This window comes from Phocoena sinus, chromosome 6 (genome assembly GCF_008692025.1).
Source record: "Phocoena sinus isolate mPhoSin1 chromosome 6, mPhoSin1.pri, whole genome shotgun sequence".
Lineage (NCBI taxonomy): Eukaryota > Metazoa > Chordata > Mammalia > Artiodactyla > Phocoenidae > Phocoena > Phocoena sinus.
This window is the reverse complement of record NC_045768.1, coordinates 105,774,239-105,799,933: the sequence shown is the minus strand read 5'-3', so window position 1 is coordinate 105,799,933 and position 25,695 is coordinate 105,774,239. Positions and strand designations below refer to the sequence as shown.

Below are 25,695 nucleotides of genomic sequence, written 5' to 3'. Positions count from 1 at the left end.
AAAGAGAGAAATAGAACAATACAAAAGAAGTCAAGACAGCAGAGAAAAAAGAATACAGAACAGTTTGGAAAAATTGAAATCAAGTAATAAGATAGTAGATATTAACCCAAGTACATCACTAAATATAAGCATTATATATAAATGGCCTAAAGACAATGTAAAAGAGTAAAGTTGCTGGACGAGGTACAAATAAAAACAAAACAAAAAACCCCTACGCCGTTTACAAAGACACGTTTTTCAATATAAGGACAGAGATAGGTTAAAACTAAAAAGACGGCAAACAATAAACAATGAAAGAACCAGCCAAAAACAAGACTACACTTTATGACAAGGAGTGTTCTCAGAGATAAAGAAGGTCATTTCTTAAAGACAAAAGAATCAATTCACCATGACTAAAAAGTAAATCTAAACATATATGTACCACTTAACACAGCTTTAAATTATTTTAATAAAAAAACAGAAGTAAAATGGGACATACACAAATCCACAATCAGAGTGAGTTTGATACACTTCTCTCAATAAGAAGAGAGAGACAAAAATTCTATGAGAAAACAGAAAATCTAAACAAGTCAATTACAAACTTGACCTAAACAACATATTTATAATCATGGCACCCAACAATGAGTGGAACCTATTTAACATACACATGGAATCTTTACCAAAACGGGCCATATTGTAAGTCCTAAAATAAGCCACAAAAAACTTCTTAGTACTAAAACCAGACTGTTCTATGACTAAAATTGAATTAAGGTAGATATCAATTACAAAAAGAACCCTAGAAAATACTCAACTGTTTGGCTGTTTGGAAATTAGACAAAAAAACTTCTAAATAACCCATAATCAACAAAGGAAATCATAACTGAAATTTAAATTGTATATAATTATATATTATATGTATTACATTTTAATGTTTATATATATGTATAATCTACATTTAGAATTAAGTAGTAAAGACAATAAATAAAATGTCAGCAAAAGCTATACTCAGAGGAAATTTATAACCTGATATGCATATGTCAGAAAATAAGAAAGCCTGAAAAACAATCAATGGTAAGCTCCATCTCAAGAAGCTGGAAAAAGAATGGCCAATCAAACCTAGAGAAAGCAGAAAAAAGGCAATAATTAGTAAAAGAGGAAAAAACCCACAAATTACCAATATTAGGAATGAAGGACAGAAAATTACTAGAAATATAATGAGGATACTATAAATAATAAATTCGACATGTTAGGATGAAATGAACTAATTCCTTGGAAAAAGATCACAATTTACCAAAAATCATAAAAGAAATATAAAATCTAGTTTTCTATCCACATTTATGAAGAAATTTAAGCCATTAGAAACTATCTCCCCAAAAAAACTCCAAGCCAAGATGGTTTCACTAGAAAAAATTTATCAAACGTTTAAGGAAGAAGTTACAGCAATCATATACAAACTCTTCCCCAAAAAAAGGAAACTTTCTCAACTCACCTCACACCTCACAAAACCAGCATAATTTTTATAACAAAACCCAACAGGGACTATATAAGAAAGGAAAATCACATTTCATGACCATAGGTGTAAAAATCATAACCCAAATTAGTAAATTAATCCAGAACAATATAAAAGAGAATAATATATCACACCAAATAAAGTTTTGTTCCAAGGATACAATGCTGGTTAACATTTGAAAAATCAGTTAATGCAATTAATGGCATTCACAGAAAAAGGGCAGGAAATCACACAATCTATTCAACAGAGGCAATAAAAGCATCTGATGAAATCCAACACCCATTTATTATGAAAACTCTTAACAGACTAAGAAGGGAATTTCCTCAATCCTATAGAAAGCATATACATCAAACCACAGCAAACCTCATACTTTGTAGTAAATGACTGAAAGCGTCCCCTGAGATCAAAGATGAGGCAAAAGTACCTGTTATCACCACCCTATTAAACACTGTATTGGAAGTCCTCGCTAGGGCATCAAGAAGAAATAAAACGTAAAGGATTAGAAGGAAAGAAATACAGAGTGCAGTTCTCCTGGGTTCACTTACCTTGCTGTTCTCCACCCAGGAGCCCCTTCCTAATAAAGTCTCTTGCTTTGTCAGGGAAAAAAAAGAAAGAAGGAAAGAAAGAAGAAATAAAAGGTATATGAACTGGGAAGAAACTGTCATTATTCACAGATAACATGTGCTCCAGTTACCAAATTTGTATCTCTCAGTTCCAAACTCACCCTTCAACACATGCTCTGTGATAATGAATGGGATTCCTTTCATCATTTCTTCTTTACAGTGAGCATGATTTTAAACTGTCTCAATAGAGTGTTGGAGAAATACTGCAGGATGAAGGGGGCTTCTCTTGTTGGTTGGGGCTGCTGCATAGTCAGCAGTGTAAATGTGAGGAAATCTATGCCCATGTGCCTAGAACGATCCCTCATCAACCTCACAGTCCCAGCCCAGCCTAGTAAACACCTTCCTGTAGCCCTCCCAAAATAGACACTGTAGGCTCAAGGCCTCCTGCCTGCAGCAGTGCCCTGACTCTCTATTTACCCAATACTTGCCTATGCCTCTGAAGGGTTGCGTCCTGCTTGCCTGGTAACTGTGGACCAGCTCTGGCCCAAGCAACCCTGTGATGTTCTCTGCTACCTAGTGAGCTGTAACTATATCCTGTACAACTAAGGTCTTAGCCTTGGGGTGGGGGCCCCTTCTAAGATTGTCCCTCAGCCCTAGAGAACCCTGTAGAGCTCTCTATATATCTTATAATTATTCTTCTTTAATAGTTTATTAATTCTTCATATTACACTTCCCTTGTTTAAATCACTGAGTGGTTCTGTCTCCTAATTGAACCAGACTAACAAAACATGGTTGTTACAAAGAAAATCTAAAGTAATCTATAAACCATCAAATAAATAAATTTAGAGTCACTGGATACAAAGTCAATATAGAAAAAAAAAATCAACTGATAGAGTTGATATCAAGTTGATAGAAATACAACTGTAGTTAATACATTAAAAATAAACTTCAAAAAAAGCCAAAAGAGGAAATTAAAAAACAATTCCATTTATAAGAGCATTAAAAAGAATAAATACTTAGGAATAAATTTAACCAATGTGATGCAAAACAGAAAACTACAAAATACTGTTGAAAGAAATCAAAGAAGACCTAATAAACATAAAAACTTCCCATATTCATGGATTGGAAGACTTAGTGTTGTTAAAATGGCAATACTCCATAAACTGATCTACAGATTCAATGTAGTCCCTTCAAAACTCCCAATGGCCTTTTTTTGCCAAAATGGAGAAGCGGATCCTGAAATTCATATGGAATGCAAGAAACTCCGAACAGTCAAAACAAACTTGAAAATAAAGAACAAAACGTTCCCACTTTAAAACTTATTACAAAGATATAGTAACCAAAACAGTATGGTACTAGCATAATGCTAGACATACAGACCAATGGAATACAACTGGGAATCCAGAAATAAACCTTCACATGTGTGTCAATTAATTTTCACAAAGGTACCAAGACCACTCAATGGGGGGAAAATAGTCTCTTCAACAAATGGTGCTGAGACAACTGAGTATTCACATGCATAAGAATAAAATTGGCTGATTGCCTCACACCACATCCAAATTAACTCAAAATGGATCAAAGGCCTAAATGTAAGAGCAAAATCTATGAAACCTGTAGAAGAAAGCATAAGGGTAAATCTTCATGACCTTGGATTTGTCAATGGTTTCTTAAACACCAAAAACACAAGCACAAAAGAAAAAATAAATTGGACTTCATCAAAATTAAAACCTCTTGTGTATTAAAGGACACTATCAGAAGGAGAGTGAACAAGACAATCCACACAGTGAAAAATATTTGCAAATCATATCTGATAAGGGTCTAGTGTCCAGAATACAAAAAGAATTCCTGTAACTCAACAAAAAAAAAAACAAACCAATTTTTTAGATGGGCAAAAACACTTGAACAAACATTTCTCCAAAGGAGTCATGCAATGACCAAATAAGCACATGAAAAGATGATCAATGTCATTAGGAAATGCAAATCAAAACCACAATGAGATACAACATCACACCCACAACCCCATCTAAAAAACAGAAAATACCCAGTGTTAGTAAGAAATCAGAACCCCCATACATTTGCTGATGGGAATGTAAAATAAGGCAACCACTAGAGAAAACAGTTTGGTGAGTCCTCAAGAAGTTAAACATAAAATTACCACATGATCCAGCAATTCCACTCCTAGGAATATATCCAAAATAATTTAAAATCATGTTCAAGCAAAAATTTGTATATGAATGTTCATATCAGAGTAGCATTATTCATAATAACCAAAAAGAGCAAAATAAACCAAAAGCAAAGGGAAGGAAATAATAAAGAAGAGAAATCAATGACACTGAAAACAAAGAAGGGCAATAGGAAAAAAAAAAAATCACTCAACCCAAGAGATGGTTCTTTGAAAATATCAGTAAAGCTGATAGGCTTCTATTAACAATGATTAAAAAAAGAATGAGAGAAAGGAACACAACTTACCAATATCAAGAATGAAAGAGGATATCACTAGAGACTGCCGACATTAAAAATACAATAAGGAATATTACAAACAACTCTATGCACGTAAACTAGACAATTTAGATGAAGTGGACCAATTCCTCAGAAGCCAGACTACCAAAACTCACCCTAGATGAAACTGATAATCTGAATGGTCTTCTAACTATTCAAGAAATTGAATCTGTAGTTTAAAACCTCCTAAAAAAGATATCCAGGCCAGATGGGTTCACTGGTAAAATCTAACTAACAATTTTAAAAGAATACCAATTCTACACAATCTCTCCCAGAAAATAGCAGAGAACTAATCCCAACAAATTCTATGAAGTCAGGATTACTTAATATTAAAGCCAAAGATAATACAAAGGAAGAAAACTACAGACCAATACCCCCAGTGAACAAAATGCAAAATTCCTTAACAAAATAGTAGCAAATCAAGTCCAAAAATATATTAAAAGCATTATATACCACAACCTAGTACGGTTTGCTCCAGAAATCCAAAGCTGGTTCCATATTCAAAAAATCAATCAATGTAATCCACCAAATCAACAGGCTAATAACAAAGAAAAAAATCACATGATCATACCAAATGATGCAGAAAAAGCATTCATGATTTTCAAAAGTTTCCAGCAAAGTACATACAGAAAGTAACTGCCTCAACTTGATAAAGTACATATACAAAAACCCTACAGTTAACATCATACTTTGTGGTGAAACACTGGATTCCTACCTTTAAGATTGGAAACAAGGGAAGAATGCCTGCTCTCACCACCCTTACTTAGCATAGTACTAGAGGTCCTATCAGCACAATAAAACAAGAAACAGAAATAAAAAGTGTAAAGATTGGAAAAAGAAAACTGTCCCTATTTGCAGATGACATTAATGTCTACATAGAACATCTCAAGGAATCTCAAAAAACACTTTTAAATTAGTTTAAAAAAAAAGAAGAAAAAATGTATTCATCCTAGAATTAATAAGTTCAGCAAGGTTGCAGAATACAAGAAAAACATACCAAAAAGTTGTATTTCTATATACAATTGCATTTTTATATATAATGAGCATGTAGAAACTAAGTTAAAACAATATATTTATAATCACATTTATTTTTAAAGAAAGAAACACCTGGGTATATGTCCAACAAGACATGTATAGGGCTTGTATGCTGAAAACTATAAAATGCTGATGAAATCAAGGAAGATACAAATAAATGGACAGATATACAGTTATACTGGTTTGCTAGGGCTGCTGCAACAAAGTCCCACAAACTGTGTGGCTTAAACTACAGAAATTCATTGTCTCACATTTATGGAAGCTAAAGTCTGAGATCAAGGTGTTGGCAGAGCCATGCTCCCTCTAAAGGTGCTAGGGAAGGATCTGTTCCAGGTATCTCTCCTAGCTTCTAGAAGTTCCTTGGCTTGTGGCAGCATAAATCCGATCTTCACACAGCATTCCCCCTGTGCCTCTTCACATATCTTCCCTCTATGTGTGCCTGTGTCCAAAATTCCCTTTTATAAGGACACCAGTCATACTGGAGTAGAAGTACCTCAGTACTCCACTACTCCAGACCCTATTTCCAAACAAGGTCACATTCTGAGGTACTGGGGGTTAGGGCTTATTAGGGGGACTCAAGTCAATCCATAACAACACTGTTCATAGACTAGAGATTCAACATGTAGGGTGTCAATCTTCTCCCAAATGATCCCTAGACTTAATGAAATTTCTGTCAAAAGCCAGCATGCTTTTAGGAGCTAAAGACAAGCTTATTCTAAAATTTATATTAAAAAAACAAAAGAAGTAGAATAACTGAAACAATTTTGAAAAAGAAAGTGGGAAAAATCATGCTCTCCAATTTTAAGACTTACTATATAGCTAACAGTAATCAAGACACTGTGGTATTGGTGGTAAAATAGAAACAAAGATAAAACAGGACACAATACAGAACACAGATATAAATCCACACAAGAATAACCAACTCATTTTTCACAAAGAAGCAAAAGCAATTCAATGGTGGAAGGATAGTCCGTTCAACAAATATCCACTAGCTAAAGCTAGCAAAGAGCTGGAAAAAACTCAGTATCTGTCAATGGATGATTAAACAAATTGCAGAACATCTATATAATGGAATACTACTAAGCAACTGAAAACAATGACTACTGATACATGCAACAACTTGGATGGATCTCAAGGGTATTATGCTAAATTTAAAAAAGCCAATCTCAAAAGATTATATATACTGTATGATTCTATTTATATAAATTCTTGAACTGACAAAATTATAGGGCTAGAGAACAAATTAGTGGTTACTTGGAAATAGGAAACGGGGGAGGGAGAAAGGAAGCACAAGGGAGTTCCTCGGTGGCACTAAAACAGTTCTGTATCTTAACCAAAGTGATGGCTACACGAATTTATACGTGTGATAGAACTGCAAAGACAATATACACACACGTACATGTGCATTCACAGACACAAAAATGACTACATGTAAAAACGGGTGAAATATGATAAGGGCTATAGATTGTACCAATGTTAACTTCCAGGTTTTGATACTGTATAATAGTTACATAAGATAGGAAGACTGGGGGAAAACTAGGTACAGTACAAAGAATCTCTCTGCACTATTTTGATGTATGTACATACATCATACATATATGCATATGTATGCCTTAAGTGAGTCTCAAACTTGCGTGGTCCTCAGCAATGCATACAATACCAACTAATCCAATATCATGATGTTACTATGTTAGTAAAACCTCCATTTGTGAGCCCCATCATGAATTATAAAATTGACTTGAGTGACTATTTTGTGCTGCTTGCACTGAGTCTAAAGCTATAAGTTTATGCTTCTGCCACTTGTTAGCTGTAAGTACCTTGTGCTGTATCTCAGCTAGCATTTACTGACACTTACTACAGGCTAGGCAGTGTTGTAAGTGCCTCACACATCTTATTTAATCTTCTCAACAATCCCATAAGGTAGGTACTATCATTAGTCATCCCATTTTATAATACACTTGAAAAACAATGAGACACAGAAAGTTAAGTAGCTTGCCCAAGATCACATAACTACAAAGACAGTCCCAAGAGTTAAACCTCTGCATTCTTATCCAGAGGCCTTGAGCTTAACCAATTTGTTCTATGTAACCTCTGTAAATTTCACGTTTTTCCTCTGTAAAATGGTCTTATTACATATAAATAAGAATAGGGACTTCCTTGGTGGTGCAGTGGTTAAGAATCCGTCTGCCAATGCAGGGGACACGGGTTCGAGCCCTGGTCTGGGAAGATCCCACATGCCGCGGAGCAACTAAGCCCGTGTGCCACTGAGCCTGTGCTCTACAGCCCACAAGCCACAACTACAGAGCCTCAGTGCCACAACTACTGAAGCCCGCGCACCTAGAGCCTGTGCTCTGCAACAAAGAGAAGCCACCGCAATGAGAAGCCCGTGCACCACAACGAAGACTAGACCCTGCTCACCGCAACTACAGGAAGCCTGCATGCAGTAACAAAGACCCAATGCAGCCAAAAATTTTTAAAGATTAAATTAAATTTAAAAATAGAGTACAGGGCTTCGCTGGTGGCGCAGTGGTTGAGAGTCTGCCTGCCAATGCAGGGGACACGGGTTCATGCCTCGGTCCGGGAAGATCCCACAGGCCGCGGAGCGGCTGGGCCCGTGAGCCATGGCCGCTGAGCCTGCGCGTCCGGAGCCTGTGCTCCGCAAGGGGAGAGGCCACAACAGTGAGAGGCCCGTATACCGCAAAAAAAAAAAAGAGTACAGAACCCAGTAAAAGACATTTTAAAAGGAGATTAGGAAAGAGTTGCAAATTAATAAAGCCACAGAAGGCCTATTTGATGGGCATGAGGAACCCTGCTGATTTCCCATTCTCAACTCCCAAGTGAGAAAGTCAATTGTCAATTGGAATGGTGTTTTTAAAAAGCAAAACAAAACATGCATGAATCTCTAAATCACTATGCTGGGTGAAAGAAACCAGACATAAGAAAGTAGATACTATATTAATTACATTTATATAAAACTCAGAAAATGAAAACTAATCCATAATGACAGAAAGCAGATCAGTGGTTGCTTGGAACAGGGAGCCCACTCAGGGAGGTGGACTACAAAGGGACATGAGGAAGCTTTTGAGGTGATGGAAATGTTTTATATCTTGATAGTGGTGATGGTTTCATGGATGTATACATCTTGTCAAAACTCATCAAATTGAACACTTTAAATGGGTGCAATTTATTGTACACAAATTACACCTCAATAAAGCTGTTATATAAAAACAAAAAAAATTAATATTTTTCAAATAAGCAAACTGCCTTGATTTTAACCCTAACAATTTTTAACCTCAGCAAAATCAAAATTAAATGAGCTAGGCTGAATACTGCAAAGTTGAGAATATGTTAAGATAAGGAATACTATCAAAGCTCTATAAAGGAGAAAAAAGGAACTTTAGCTGATTAAATTTTTAAAAGATTCTTACTGAGTACTCCCCTAAGCAGTAATACTTTTATTCACTAAATTAAGACCAGGGTATACAAAGTTTACAAACTGAAAAGTAACTTTCTAAAATTAAATTTCTGCTTTCTTCAACAAAGGTGTAAGACATGGAACCTTCTATTCTTTGTTCAGATTCAAATCAACCAAGCCTTTGTGCTCTCATTCTCTTTCTTCTTTGAAATTTCCATTCCTGTTACCATAGGAACCTTCTAGCTGACAAGCCCTCAAGCATAGCAACAGCCTAAGCTTAGCAAGGAGTGTGAAAAGGGGACAGAGTCAAAGGCCAAAATTTGACTCAAGAGAATCAGAATTCCAATCTTTGTCACTCTACAAAGGGTCTGATAACCATAGAAACTGTATCCTACTAGGTTTGGGAATATTATGACTAAATTCATTAAATGTGAAACCAAATGTGGAATGGCACTGAAAATTCAAAAATGGTATTCATTCTATTTCAGATCCAAATTAGAGTGAGAAATTATTAAAAAACAACTTTTTAGAATAATTTTAAGTGATTAAAAATAAGACCTTTTAAAAACTTTTTTGTAACAATAAAATTCCTAATGAGAAAAGGTCTAAAACTTTAAGAATTATACTTTATATATACATACTAAAAAAATTCTAGGTTTGCAATAAAATACCTTTAATCCCACAGATTTGCTTTTCTTTTACAAATCTTACTTTTTAAAAATGTCTTATGACAGCATATTAAATACTTTCCAATATTCTTTCAGTGCACTGGTTTGCAGAAAGATGACATTATCACAGGCGTATATTTATCTTCTTAAGTCAAAGGGGAGTTTCCAGAGATGCCCATAAAATTTGACTTTTCTTCAGGAAGTAAACTTTTTTCAAATATCATGAACAGCTGTAAATTATGGTCTGTCTCAAAAGATAAAACTTCACGGGCTTCCCCGGTGGCGCAGTGGTTGGGAGTCCGCCTACCGATGCAGGGGATGTGGGTTCGTGCCCTGGTCCGGGAAGATCCCACATGCCGCGGAGCGGCTGGGCCCGTGAGCCATGGCCGCTGGGCCTGCGAGTCCGGAGCCTGTGCTCCTCAAGGGGAGAGGCCACAACAGTGAGAGGCCCGAGTACCGCAAAAAAAAAAAAAAAAAAAAAAAGATAAAACTTCACAAACCAAATTCCATCACACTTAGTAATTTAATTTAAAGTAAGTATTTTTAAGGCATTCCTTTAAAGTGATTTGTCACACAAGAAAATCAATCAAAATTTTAAAAGCTATTTTTTTCCTATAGTCAGAAATAACTAAATGCAATTAACTCTCCACTACTTGTGTGTACATTTTTCAATTTAGAAGTTTCTTAATTCCTGGTTGGTTTCCCTGTCACACAATAGGCTTCTCAATCCAATTCACTAGATTGTTGTTTGCTTAGGGAAAACCACCTTATTAATATTAACCTAAACAAACGATAATGAGAGGTAAATCTGCTGGATAATGCATATATTCTAAAGATATAAGCAATGAATTTCAAGAATAAACATAATCAAAGAAATTTCATTTCCTAAGAAGCCTATCCACAAAATGTTAATTATTGGTAGAAAGGGGTATATTATTCTCTTAAAAACAAACAGAAAATCCACCTGTCTTTCAAGGTTAATTCAAATATGATCTGCAGCTATCTGTAGCTACATATGATCCTTCTCTCTTTTGAATCTTCTTAGCACTTTATGCCTATTTATGGCATTTACCAAGTTCTTCCTTAAGTTTCAGTCATTCAATCAAAATACACTTAATAAATACTAAGTCTTAGACACTGCAACTGGGAGGTAGACAAAAAAGGACAGCTGAGATTTTTAAAAATAAAGTTTCTGTACTAATTTTACTATTTTGAAAACACAATGTGTTTCTTACAGAAAAATCAGAAAATACTGATACAAACATTAAATGAAAAACATAGAAAACACAAATAAATTGTGCTAATTCAGGAACAATCACTGTTGGCCTTGGCAAAAATCTCTCCAGATCACTTACTCTACATGAACATGCTTTTTTTTCTTCAACAAAAACAGGATGATACTACACGAAATGTTTTATTATCCACTCCTTTTTTTTCTACTTATTAATGCATCAAGTACAACCATTAGAATATGACAGGCAAAGATGGAGATGAGACTATTAAGGCAGAAAGAACATGAGAGGTCTAGAGATGAGAGTTGGTTTGCTTTATTTTTTTTCTTAATTACCCCACTTATAAGTGTAAACACAATGTTGAAAGCTTCAAATCATTTTGATCTCCACTCCCCCCACCCCCTGCCAAAAAAGGGCAAAGTAAAATATTAGCGTTCACAGGAAAGTGGTATCTTTGGTATTGGTATGAGGATTACCATTACCATCGCCAAAAAGCCCATCACTATTTATCAATTAAAACTCCAAGAGATTAAGTGCTTAGGTACAGCACTATAACCACAACCATGACTACCACCACCTCTTACGGAAGACACAGTTTATAAAGTTCATTAACTCACTCAAACATTTCTTTAGCAATTATTATGTGTTAGGCACTATGTTAGCTGCTGGCCCTACAAAGATGAATAAGGACATCAACAGCAAGCTCTGCTTTCAAAAGCAAATGTCCTTCAGTAAGAACTGAATTTTAAAAATGAGGACAGGGGCTTCCCTGGTGGTGCAGTGGTTAAGAATCCACCTGCCAACGCAGGGGACACGAGTTCGATTCCTGGTCCGGAAAGATCCCACATGCCACGAAGTAACTAAGCCCATGCACTACACTAACTGAGCCTATGCTCTAGAGCCCGCGAGCCACAACTACTGAGCCCACGCACCTAGAGCCCGTGCTCTGCAACAAGAGAAGCCACTGCAATGAGAAGCCCATGCACCACAATGAAGAGTAGCCCCCGCTTGCCACAACTAAAGAAAGACCGTGTGCAGCAACAAAGACCCAATGCAGCCAAAAATAAAATAAATTTATAAAAAAAAAATGAGGACAATCTCGTACCCATTAGAATGGCTATTATTCCAAAACAAAACAAACAAACAACTCAGAAAATAACTAGCACTGGTAAGGATATAGAGATATTGGAACCCTTGTGCACTGTTGGTAGAAATGTAAAATGGAGCAGCTGCTATGCAAAACTGTGGTGGTTCCTCAAAAAATTAAACAGAATTATCATATTATCCTGAAATTTCACTTCTGGGTGTGAAAAAGTTTAAAGCAGAGAAACAGATATTTATACATCCATATTCATAGCAGCTTATATTCACAACAGCCAAAAAAGTGGAAGCAACCCAACTGTCTGATGAATTAATGGTTAAACTAAATGTTTTGTATATACATACAATGAAATATTATTCAGCCTTAAAAAGAAAGGAAATTCTGACACATGCTACAACACGGATGAATCTTGAAGACATTATGCTAAGTGAAATAAGCCAATCACAAAAGGACAAATATTGTATGATTCCACTTAAATGAGGTACTGGAGTAGTCAATTTCTTTTTGTTTTTGGCCAAGCGGCCCAGCTTGCGGGATCTTAGTTCTGCTACCAGGGACTGAACCTGGGCTCGCAGCAGTGAAAGCGCGAAGTCCTAACCACTGGACCACTGGGGAGTTCCCTGGAGTAGTCAAATCCAGAGAGAAAGAAAAAAAGAAAGAAAGAATGGTGGTTGCCAGGGACTGGGGAATGGAAGAATGGGAAATTATTGTTTAATGGGTACAGAATTTTAGTTTTGGAAGCTGAAAAAGTGCTGGAGAAGGATAGTGTGATGACATACCAAGGCAACTGTACTTAATGCCACTGAACTGCACACTTAAAAATTGTTGGGATGGGGGAATTCCTTGATGGTCCAGTGGTTAGGACTCTGTGCTTTCACTGCCAAGGGCAGGGGTTCAATCCCTCGTCAGGGAACTAAGATCCCGCAGGCCGCACGGTGCGGCCAAAAAAAACCAAAAAAGATTGGAATGGTAAATTTTATGTTATGTATATTCTGCCATAATTAAAGAAATCTTTTTGAGGAATATCTATAAACGCTACTATGGAATATCCAGGATATATTGTTAAGTGAAAAAAGCAAGGTAGAGAAAACAAACAGTATGACACTATATCAAAGGAAAGTGAAAGAATATATAAATATAGACAGATACTGTATAAACATTTTATATAATTGTTATATTATATTTATAATTTTTAATGGAAGGATAAACAAAAAAACTTTTAAAAAAGACTACCCCCTAAGGGAAGGAAAGAATAAGGTGGAGGGGAGACGACCAGAAACTAGACTTCTCTGATTGTACCTTGTCCTATATATAAAGTTCTGAAACATAATTATAAAACAAACTTAAGCAAAAAAAAAATTTTAAGTCATTCTTTAAAATCAAAATGAAACACAAACCTAAATTGTGTATTGAATTAAACCAAACAGAAAAGTACTTAAGTAACTTAAAACACAGTAATTTGACTGTACATCCTTGGTAAAATACATCCCTAAGGACTAAAAGAAGTAGAAAGAAATCTAAAACTGCTTTCAGTAATTACACTGTTAGTAATAATATTGCTATTATTCTGAAATTATATAATGTCTCTATATAATAAGGTTTCAGTATAAGAGAAAAACAAAACTAAAATTTTAAACTGTTAAATAAAAACTCTGCAATATGATTTAATTGCAAGTATCAGTATAAACTCACGATGTACTTTCTTTTTAAAAAAGTACTTCCTAGCTCTGTCTATGAAAAGGCCTAAAAATGACTAACCTAGTATCAATAAGCGTAACACCCAGATAGCAGTCCGCAAAAATCCTTTCCAACTAAAAGGAACCAGTGCTCCCTAAAAAACCTGATAATTCAAGGTCTAAGGCAGAATTTTATGAAATGAGGTTAGATCATACCAGAAAGCAAGGAAGCTATTAGAAACCACTAGGGTAGTGTCAAATACACTTAGGAGCTACCTTGAAGCAGCGCCCACTACCAAAGACAAAACAATTTGAGCCCTAATAAAATAATAACTGCAATGGACTGAAACACATCAAATATGGTACAAATCCATGAGTTCATAATGATACTTAAAAAAAAGACCTCATTAGTCACTTTTGAAAGATTCTTGTGAATCAATTTGTTATCCTAAAAACTAATAAACAAAGGAAAACAATCAAGTATTTATCCTGTCTTTCTTATAAAAACTGAACACAAGAGTAACTTAATAGTCCAATAGTCAAAAAGAGGAAGTTTCTGTTTATAAAGTAGTCTGGCTGAGAAATGAAGAATGACAGAACTAGAATATCACCATTTTGCAAACCCCTAATAAAATTATTGACCTAAGAGATGATCGATGGCTGCTAAAATTACAGAGTAACAAGCAGACATTATGTGCCTACGAAGCATTCTTTCAGAACAAAAACAGAGACAGAGGAACATGGTAAATAACATCACAGGGATGCAATCTGCAAAATAAAACTATGAGAAATAGGGCAAACATACTACAAGAAAAAAGGGAGAGGGGTAAGGGAAAGAGAAACTATAAACTGAGACATCAATTGAATGCATTGCATGCTCTCTGATTTGAAAAGTCAACTATAAAATAAACTGAAATTCTAAGAGTAATTTAAACATTAATTGTACATCTGATGATACAAGTATGATGTTTACATATTTTGAAAGAGTCCTTCTTTATAGAGATATATATGGAAATATTTATGGATGAAATTATGGTGTTTGGGATTTGCTTTAAAGCAACCCAGGTGGGTGTGCAGTCATAAATGAAACAAGACTAGCTATGTGTTGATAATTTTTGAAGCTGGATGATGGGTATATGGTGTTCATTATATCACTCCATACATTTCTATCAATATATAAATGAAATTTTCCATAATAAAAAGTTACAGGGAGGGACTTCCCTGGTGGTCGGTCCAGTGGTTAAGAATCCGTCTTCCAATGCAGGGGACACAGGTTTGATCCCTGGTTGGGGAACTAAGATCCCACATGCAGAGGGGCATGGTAAGACCAGGAAATCATTTTAACTATTTAAGAAAATTCAGATACTGTAAACCACCAGCCTAAGGCTGAACAAAAGAACCCATTTTCAAAGTCATGTTACCTTCAATATGTAGTAACTGAATTATGAGTACTATTAGTATAGTCTGTTCTTTAAAGTTTTATTATCAAAAACAGAAAAGATGTAATCATATCATAACTTGGACAATTTTAAACTTCTGAATGGCTATTATCTCCCAAGTTCCAGTGTTTCAAATTTCTTTATAAAAGAATAATGTCTGAAAACTAAGATGAGTAACATTCCCCAAACATGAAATCTTCAATCCATTAGAGTTTGAACCTAAATACATAACTTTTTAACGTACAAGATGTAGTTAAAAACAACATTATTTTCCTGTTGTCTATCAGACACATTCATTAGCTTGGTTTAACAGGGCAATACAAGAATCATTTTCCACGACATGTCAAATAATAGATCAAGTCTTACCTCCATTGCTAAAGCTGCTGTCTGTTGGTCATAATGATTCAGAAGATTAGGCATGAAGGTAGTATTATAAGGCAAATCTTGGCACATCCTCAAGGTAATAGGTTCACAAGAAAACAAACTGTGCCCACCTATATGCCCCACAAACAAAGTCAAGGGCCACAGAATGAAGACGATCCAACTCATAGCCATGCTTCCTCGACTGAATGAGAATCAGATGATCAGGCCTACTCAATATGTATGTTAGATCTCTATACACTCGCAGGTCTCAGCTTGAAAGTACTTCTATTTTTCTGTTAAGTTCTTCAAACAGAAATACTCTTTGCATCGTCAGAGGTTTGTTAGCTTGGTCTCACAAAAGGCATTTGTTTTTGGTTTCACAATATGGGAAAATGACATCATCTTGCCTCTTCTTTTCATTTTATTACATAGGGCACCACTTGGCCAACAGATCAAGTTGATCAACCACATTCCCAAACAACAGATTCCATCTTAGGAGAAGAGCTATTTCTTCCCTTGACTGAAATATCTGAAAAGAAATTTTTTAAAAATGGGAGAAATTAGTCATTTCCTCTCAAAATATTATCGACTTGATATTAAAATCTTTGATTAGCTCAGTAAAGTTTCAGGATACAAAATCAGTATACCAAAATCAGTTGCGTTTCTATACACTAACAATGAACTACCAGAAAGAGAAATTGAAAAAAAAAGAATCTTTGATGAGAGATATAATACTGACCTAATAGATAAAATACATGGGTATTTCATATAGTATAGTTTTTCTACTTTATCATTTATGGTATAGATATACTAACATAATACATAAACAGCATTCAAAGACAAATTTTCTTCCCTCAGTTGCCTATATAACATATCGTTTAATTTCCCATCTATGATGGCAATTTTTCATTTGCCACAAGACATAATTGATCCATTTTGAAAAATCTGTATGCTGTTGTCCTAAACTTTATTTAAATATCTGCCACACTTATTACCTAAGTTATTTAATTTAAATTTTATTATATGTGTTTTAATCATTAATAGTGCAGTTTTTACATTAAATGATTTGGGAGATGGTATCTGTGAAAGATGTAAAATATAAATAAAAAGATATGGATTCAAGCCTCTTTATAGCTCTTTGAGTCACTTCACTTCTCTGAACTCAGAACTTTCCTTCCTGAAAATAGCACCTCCCTAACAAAGATGATTTATGAGTGAATTATGAAGTAATACATGTAAAAGTACTCTATAAAAGGTAAAGCAACATCAAACATTAGGTAGGTTTATTGCTGAATAACAGCTGATACAAAGACTACTATCAACCAATAATGAACTGGCAAACAGAAGATTCTAAAAGTAGTATCAGGACATTTTCCCAATATTACTTCATCCTTTTAGACTACAAAAATTTAGTACCATAGATGTAGAAACATTTGACCAACAAATGCTTCATTACACACAGCCAAGTTGCAGAGACTAGAAATCATCCCTAGAAAGTTATAGCAGGAATAAGAATGATTCCCAGTTATAGTTTCTTCCAAGTTGTAGAATCTTTGACTTGACACTACTTTTCCAGGGGTAAAAATATGTATCTCATTTGGGGCTGGAAGGGTATAGGTGGAGTGGAAGGCAGGTCTGGCAGGAAAAAAGCATATACTAAGCCATCATACTTTCATTTGGTTTCATAATGATGTTAAATTTGCTTTTATTTCATTTTGTTTCATAGATATTAGATATTTCTGTTTGCGGTAGACAGCCTAGATTGGGAAAACATGAAAAAGACAGGTTCAGAAATTCTCAGAGACCCGGGTTAACAGACAACTTAAATATATACTAGGGCCCGTGACAGCTTAGACCTTGAGACCTGGAACTGGGTTGGCTTAAGCAGGGAAGGAAACTGTCCTCTGTCCACTGACTATCAATGACTGGGACCTCTGCATCCCAAGCTTTAATTACTAGGCAGAAAAAACTATTTGGAGAAAGTAAAGCTGAATGGCTGAATCTTCCCAATTTCTCCCCCTAGTATTTGGTCTTGAGTAGTGGATGGGAAAAGGAAAGTCTGTGGCCTCCAGAATTAGGAACACTAAAGATACGAGCAAACCTGTCCCCAAACATCGAATCTCTCTAATAATGAAATCTCTAAACCAGAAATATTTGCAAAAGCTTCTGGGCCTGCCATATTTTTACCTCCTTCAAGCTGGTCCCAAAAATGTGATGTCTGGCTAAAGAAAACTGATAATAAACACAGTCATTTATATTTAAGCTTAATTACCATGCAGCACAGTAACAATTATGCATATCATTAAATGTGTCAAATAACCACTGAAAGCTTTATTTGGTTACAGTATTAAAACATCCATATAAGTTCCATCTTTGTAGTTTGCTGCTTATGTAGCATGTTCATCTGCTTGCAACTAAAAAAAGTTAAAGGGGGGCTTCCCTGGTGGCGCAGTGGTTGAGAGTCCGCCTGCCGATGCAGGGGACGCGGGTTTGTGCCCCGGTCCGGGAAGATCCCACATGCCGCAGAGTGGCTGGGCCCGTGAGCTATGGCCGCTGAGACTGTGCGTCCGGTGTGCTCTGCAGCGGGAGAGGCCACAACAGTGAGAGGCCCGGGTACCGCAAAAAAAAAAGAAAAAGAAAAAAGTTAAAGGGAACATTGCTCCCTACTGAATATGTATATAACAATAAAAATTTCAAAAATTTCACTTAGACGAATCTATTTTTCAAGCAGTATGGGTTTCAAATATATGGTTCAAAGAAGACTACCACATAAAACTTGAGGAAGAAACTAAGCAATAGCTCATTGGGTTTTTGAAACTAGATGAGAAACCCCCTTATACTTCTGCCTACTCTATTTACTTGTTTTTCTCTCAATTATTCCTTTTGCCTCATTTACAAGCAAGGCTCCCCACCACCTTACAAAAGTGCTTTCCTTTATGTACTACAACATTCAAATTTTCATGTATCAGGACTTCCCTGGTGGCACAGTGGTTAAGAATCCGCCCGCCAATGCAGGGGACACCAGGTTTGATCCCTGGTCCAGGAAGATTCCACATGCCATGGAGCAACTAATCCCGTGTGCCACAACTACTGAGCCTGCACTCTAGGGCCTGCGTGTCCCAACTACTGAGCCCACATGCTGCAACTACTGAAACCCATTCGCCTAGAGCCCGTGCTCTGCAACAAGAGAAGCCACCACAATGAGAAGCCTGCGCACTGCAACGAAGAGTAGCCCCTACTCGCCACAACCAGAGAAAGTCCACACACAGCAACAAAGACCCAACGCAGCCAAAAAATAAAAAATAAAAATTTCCACATATCAAAACATTTTTGTAAAATTATTATGTTAGGCTGGGGTATAATCTTAATACATCAAGAGTAGTTTATGATTATTAAAATAAATAAGAAAAAAAACCAGTGGAATGCCGTGAGACAAAAAGAAAAATAGGAATAGTAAAAATCTTAAAGAATTTATATTTCCCCCAAATCAGAGGTGCCCTAATCTTAATGTGTAGCAGATTCATAGATTCCCCCATAAGTCTAAGAAATTGGAACCCTGGAAAATGATATGCATTCTAATGATTATCTCAGGTTCTATTACAGGTGATCTATAAGTCATATTTTGAGAAATGCTATCCTAAAATAGACTAATTTAACAGTATAGGATATTTGTACATAATTGTGTGCTTAGCAAAAGTAATACATAAAATGAATTTTTTAAAAAGCAGGTAAAGAATACTTTAATAGAAAAATGGGAAAAAGACATAAATTTACAAAAGAAATACAAATAGCCAACAAACACATGAAAAGATATTCAACTTTACTACTAAAAACATGTGAACATGATATATAACATTTTTTCCAATCAGATAGGCAAAATAAGAATAACAGAACACAGTATAGGAGAGGGTGCAGGGAAAAGAACATTTTCAACATTCCAACACTTTCAAATACTATAGGGTTTTTTTTGGCCATGTGGCTTGCGGGGTCTTAGTTCCCCTACCAGGGATTGAGTCCAGGCCATGGTAGTGAAAGTGCCTAACCTCTGGACTGCCAGGGAATTCCCCACTTTCAAATACTACTGGTGGGAATGTAAACTAGTTGGTATTTCAAAAAAAACAGCTACGTACATCAAAAGCCCTTAAAATGTGTACAATCTGATCCAGAAAACCTATTCTATAATTTATTCTAAGAGAGTAAACACAGGGACTTCCCTGGTGGCGCAGTGGTTAAGAATCTGCCTGCCAGTGCAGGAGACACAGGTTTGATCCCTGGTCTGGGAAGAACCCACATGCTGCAGAGCAACTAAGCCCGTGCACCACAACTACTGAGCCTGCGCACCCTAGAGCCCGTGCTCCACAACAGGAGAAGCCACCACAATGAGAAGCCCGCGCACCGCAACAAAGAGCAGCCCCCGCTCGCCACAACTAGGGAAAGCCCGCGCACAGCAACGAAGACCCATGCGGACAAAAATAAATTAAAAAAAAAAAGTAAACTCAAGTATACATGATGTATAACCAAAATGTTAGTGCAACATTGTTTATAAAATAAAAACCAGAGGCAACCTATAAGTCTACCAATAAGTAACTGGTTAAACTATGGTACAACCAATACATGATATAGTCACTAAAAAAGATGAGCAGGATCTGTACATGTTGACATGGTAAGACAGTAACAATAAGTAAAAAATAAAATTTAAAAATGGTTTGCAAAACAGCATATATATATATATCATTTTTGTCAAAAAGATACATACACAGAACAGAATAAAACTATTTCAGTTGTTTAAAAATAAAGTATTATAGGGAATTCCCTGGCAGTCCAGTGGTTGGGAGTCCACACTGCAGGGGGCATAGGGTTCCATCCCTGGTTGAGGAACTAAGATCTCGCATGCCTCGTGGCCAAAAAACAAAATCAAAAAAATATAAATAAAATATTATAAATGCTAAAATTTTATTTAAAAATCTGTCGTATATTATTCGTGTATGGGATAATTTAACTCCGCTAAATCTATAAATGTATGCTGACTGGCTGACAAGAATACTAGCTGAATCACTGATTTATTGGCTGCTAATTATGCAACAAGCCAAGGGACACAAAACTGTCCTACTGGGCTTCCCTGGTGGCGCAGTGGTTGAGAGTCCGCCTGCCGATGCAGGGGACGCGGGTTTGTGCCCTGGTCCGGGAAGATCCCACGTGCCACGGAGCGGCTGGGCCCGTGAGCCACAGCTGCTGAGCCTGCGCGTCCGGAGCCTGTGCTCCGCAACGGGAGAGGCCACAACAGTGAGAGGTCCGCGTACTGCAAAAAAAAAAAAACTGTCCTACTGTAGGTAGTTAAGAAAAGCAAAAAACTGATGATCAACATAGTATGAGTCAAAAACTGATTTTCAATATTGAAAAAAATCAGATCACTTATCAGCTGAATCAAATGTTGTTATACACAATTTTTTAAAATACTTTTTTTTTTTTTTTTTGCAGTAAGCGGGCCTCTCACTGCTGTGGCCTCTCCCGTTGCGGAGCACAGGCTCCGGATGCGCAGGCTCAGCGGCCGTGGCTCACGGGCCCAGCCGCTCCGCGGCACGTGGGATCTTCTCGGACCGGGGCACGAACCCGCGTCCCCTGCATCGGCAGGCGGACTCTCTACCACTGCGCCACCAGGGAAGCCCTAAAAAAAATTTTGATATGTATTCTAAACTGCTTATATAACATAATGAAATATCTGCTTCTAATCAAGATCATGTGAGTATGGGTAGCAAGAGTCATTTTTCCTAAGGTAGAATCATCCTTGGAAAAGCTGTAAGTTGAAGTTCTAGACAGCAGGAAACAGAGAAGATTTGGGACCCCAAGAGATACTGCCAAAATATAGCAACTCATTAAATAAAGGTTTAAAGTCCTTCTGGCATTCTTACTGATATTATATTTTTTTACTATAAGAATCTGCAGAATCTCCGCTGAATAAAGGGAACTGCTGGATTAACATAACTGGAGTGAACAGCCTCAGGAGGCAGGGCCCAGTAAAAAGTGAGCAATATGGCAACAGTTGTTCATGCCCTAACCCTGAGAAAAAAGGCACATTCACTTCTCTACAGAGCAATATAACATGGAAAACTGATTTCAGATTAAGCTACTTGATTATCATTTCATCACAAAACAAAAAGAAATAGATACATTTAAACATACACTTTAATTTTTATCAATGTGTAACATCAGGAATCTGGTATTACCCAATTTACCAGTTTTCTTTTGATGACAGAAAGTAAAAGCCCTTAAAATAAGTTGAGTGTTTGTCCTGAAGAACAGCAATAAAGGGGATGCAGTCTTGGAAGACTGTCTTCCCAGGCTGGCTACAAAGCCAGACCCAAAGAACTCAAGTGGGAAAAGCAGGAGATGGCAACTGTGAAGAGGAAAGCAGGCGGAATCCCAGAAGAAATAATGACAACAGTGGGCCCTGAGGGCTTGTCAAGAGGGTCCTGCAACAAAAGATTATGTTCAGCAATTCTATTCCAATTCACACTTTCTGTACAGAAAGTGATCTGGTTCATCATTCTCAGTTTAGATTTAATTTTCTTGACACTCTATAAATGTAGATAACATTTTGCATTTCCAATTCAGAAATACCATCTAAAGGTTGCCTCAAACACGGTGGCTACAATGGGAACAGGAGAAATATTCCTAGTCTTTTTTCAGAGGAGTTTTCCAAGAATGCATTACAAGGATTAGCAATGACTACCTCTAAAGAGTTCTTCTCTCAAGTAAATTACGGTCTTGTTGGAGAGCAAAATATACATTCAGAGCATACTCACTGCTCTAAAGTGATAGGTTCCTTTTCCTAAAACCCATGTGGTTTTTGGCCTTTTGTTTTCCATATCTTATTACTTAAAAAATAAATTCATTCTCGAAATACTGTTTCCTGGTTGCAAAAAGAAAATTTATGCAGCTCCATATTTAATTCATAGGTCCCAGATTCCTATTAATCTCAGAGTATCTCCTTCCTACTTCATCTCTGTAATTTTTAAAGTTCATCTTGTCATCTACTGATTACAATGGATAATCTAATCTTCCAGTGTGCTGAGTGATATGGCTTAGAAAGAAAAACAAACACAGGAAAAACAAATACATCTAAGTTCAAAATTTAAATGAATGGTAGGCATCAAAATCCAGTCCATTTTACAAATTATACATTACTTTTAAGACTAGAGAAAGCAGAAGATCTTTTAAAATGAATCTAAAAACAAAACTGGAAAGTTAAAAGATAGCCAGATTCTGGACTAAAAAAAAAAAAAAAATCAGGTGACATTCCAGCCTTGGCTTCTCTTTTCAATTAAAATTTGTTCAGAAAATGGTCTAATATCAAGCCCCTGATTTTTGTTTTTTTCCCTTCAGCATGGTTGTATGCTTTGACTATAAAATTAGTTCAGTGAGATAAAATTTGGGGACCAGGATTTTTTTTTTAAGCCGACTAGCCTAGTTATATTTATCTCAACCTTCATTGGCAGTGCATTCCTTGGATCCACCAAAACTGTCGCTAGTTCTCAGTATAACAAATTGGAATTCAAAGAGAGATCCATCATTTTTGATGCAATAGTCAGTTAAAATTGCTTCCTAGCCAATGAAGAGTTGTTACTCTTCAAACATTTATTCCTAGCCTTATGGAAATGCCACTATTAAAAACCTTCATTTCTTTCCTCAAGACCCTGCTACACATCTTTTCGCAAACCTACACTGAACAATCTCTCGAACATATTTCAAAGTCTTGCTTTTCATTTGCACTGTTGCTCTTTACGTGGGCAGCTGCAGCTTTAAGCAGCCCTAATTCTAGAGTTTTAGGGGTTAAGAAAAAACAAACCTGAGGCCAACACTGCTCTCCCCTACAAAAGAAGGTAAAGATGTGGTAAGAACTGTTTCCTACCACCTGTCTCTTAAAGAAAATAAAGTCAACAGCAGCCTAACATCAACAAACTAATATGCTCAGAATAAGTTTTCAGTATAAAATCTCATAGTTTTACTAACAAATATGAAATTTAAGTTGGGGAGAGACATTTTTTTCCTGTCAAGTGGGAAACAGAGGACTTATTGTGAGTTAAAAACTCCCCTCTCTTTGCCCAATGATGAAGCTTTCACATTGTACTATACAAAGAAAGAATGTGCGCTTCACTCTTATATTCCCCTCAACCCTCCCTGTTTCAAATATCTCAATTATGGGACTCCCAAGAAAAAGCCACCTAAATGTTCAAAGCACAGAATAAAGCTCAGAGGAATATAGTAGCTAAGATGAAAAAAGGAATGAAAGAGCCTACGGTCCTTTCTTCTTTTATTAATGGGACACTGGTAGATTCAAGAGAGATGTGGAGGTAGAGAATATTAGTGGATGAGAAAAAAAAAAAAGTAGGAGGAAAGAGAAGGTAGGATGGTAGGCTTTACTAATTACCTTCTTATTTTCCTGATAGTTTCATAGCCCTTGGGGGGGTAGAGGAGGAACATGTTATTGCACTAAATAAAAGGCAACCCTGTAAGAGAAGGGCTGCATCTCAATTATCTTTTATCTTCAGCTCTATCCTTGCAAGCCTGCCCCCTTAAGCTTTTACACCACTTTCCTGTCTTATTACCTCTATGTTGCGGTTTGATAGGTAGTTCAAGCAAATGCTTTTTTTTTTTTTCCCCTGGAGGAAAAAGATGGTATTGATTTGCTTAAAAGTACAGATGCAAAGCATTATCTTGAGGAGTAAATGCTTCTTAATAACAAAACTACTGATTTATCTATTCTTTTGACTGTCAGCACACCGCTAAAGGCTAAAAGAAGGCTGAAGAGGGAGGTAACATCCCCAATGTCAGGTCTTTGTTTCCTTGTTCTTGCGGTACTGGCTTTGCCAAGTAACCCAATTCCTGTAAATAAACATGACAGGTCTATGGGAACTACTTCTATAAAATAAGATCTTGTTTGGCTGTTTTTATATAGCAGTTACTCACTTCCATAGCTGCTAGTCTGCTCTGCTGCTCCATCCTTTTAAATTTAGAAGGGAACCAAAATTCAAATTTTCATTTTAATTCTGGGCCAAAAACCGGACCTCTTTCCTACAGCAGATATTTTGCAACTTTAAGTTGACTCCTATGCCTGAATTAGTGGCATGTGCTTTTGTTCTAAAAAAAAAAAAAAAAGGAAGACAGAAAGAAAAGAAAAAAAAAGAAGCAGCCGTCTTTCTTTCTCTTATTGAGGAGGCACCTAACTCTTCAAAAGCCTCTAGGAAGCTGCTAAAACGTCTTGAAATATTTTAACAGCAGCTTTATTTCAGAGGCTATGGATGAACTGCCCCGCGGTACCCCAGGGCAAACACACGGAGCATCAAAGCGGGCAGCGGGGGAAGCCTCGAGGAGGGAGCAGCAGACTTTGCGAACTGACTGGAGGGCGGGGAGGGAACAACTTTTAGGACTGGAAACAGGAGGCCAGTCAGATGCTGAGACACCGCCCGGGCCCGGGGAAGCCTCGACGCGCAGCCCTCGGTGTATTGTCCTCCCAGCCGGCGGCTGCGTCCTCCACCCACGCCCCGGGCGGCCCCGGAGCGCCACACGCCCCCGCGGCGCCCACCGAAGAGAAGGGCTGGGCCGGGGTCGGCGCGGAGGGAACGCGGGCCACACTCGCACAGGTTGCCCGGCGCGAGCTCGGGACCGCGAGGGTTAATCCTGTCCGCGGGCATCTGTCCGCCTCAACCCCCAGCCCCAAACCCCGCTCCCCCGCGCCCCGCCGCCCACCCCGAGACACCCCGCCACAGCCCGGCACCCAAGGCTTTTGTTTTGGCCACGACGAGAATAACGATCCCCGAGGAGGAGCTGCCGGGGCTGCTGGTGGCTCCTCGGCATAGGGTTAGACAGAGGAGCGGGCAGCCGCGGCAGCACCTCCTCAGTCCCCACACTCCCCGAGCCCTCTTCCCGCTGAGCCGGACGGGGGAGCCGCACGCTCCGGGACTCACCTCACACCTCGGGGCCGGGCTCCTGGGGGGGCTGCGGCGCCGGCCGTGGGTGGGCGCGGATCCCTCAGGTAAACGGAGCGAAGGAGGACCGCCAGCGCGCGCCTCAAAGCGACCGCGAGCTTTCACGAGCGCCGGGGCGCGCGGCCAGCGGAGCGAGCGCGCGCTGGCACGCACGGCGCAGGCGCGCAGCGCACGCGCGGCCGAGCGTTCCCATTTTGAGCCCAGCTGCCTGGTACCCGCTCCGCTCGC

At 37.6% G+C, this 25,695-nt stretch overlaps 1 protein-coding gene across 2 annotated transcripts in view; it reads right to left on the bottom strand.

Annotated features, from left to right (window-relative positions):
• FZD3 (frizzled class receptor 3) overlaps nt 1-25,595 on the bottom strand; it is a 91,467-nt gene extending 65,872 nt beyond the window's left edge. Inside the window, exons 1-2 of one of the 2 annotated variants that reach the window (XM_032636422.1) lie at nt 25,447-25,595; nt 15,485-16,010 (exon numbers count right to left, since the gene is read on the bottom strand). In XM_032636422.1, the coding sequence (XP_032492313.1) occupies nt 15,485-15,673 (189 nt within the window). In that variant the 5' untranslated portion in view covers nt 15,674-16,010; nt 25,447-25,595. Of the gene's footprint in view, nt 1-15,484; nt 18,059-25,446 lie in introns of both variants that reach the window. The other variant, XM_032636421.1, reaches the window with a different exon arrangement.
• Between the last annotated feature and the right edge of the window lie 100 nt (nt 25,596-25,695).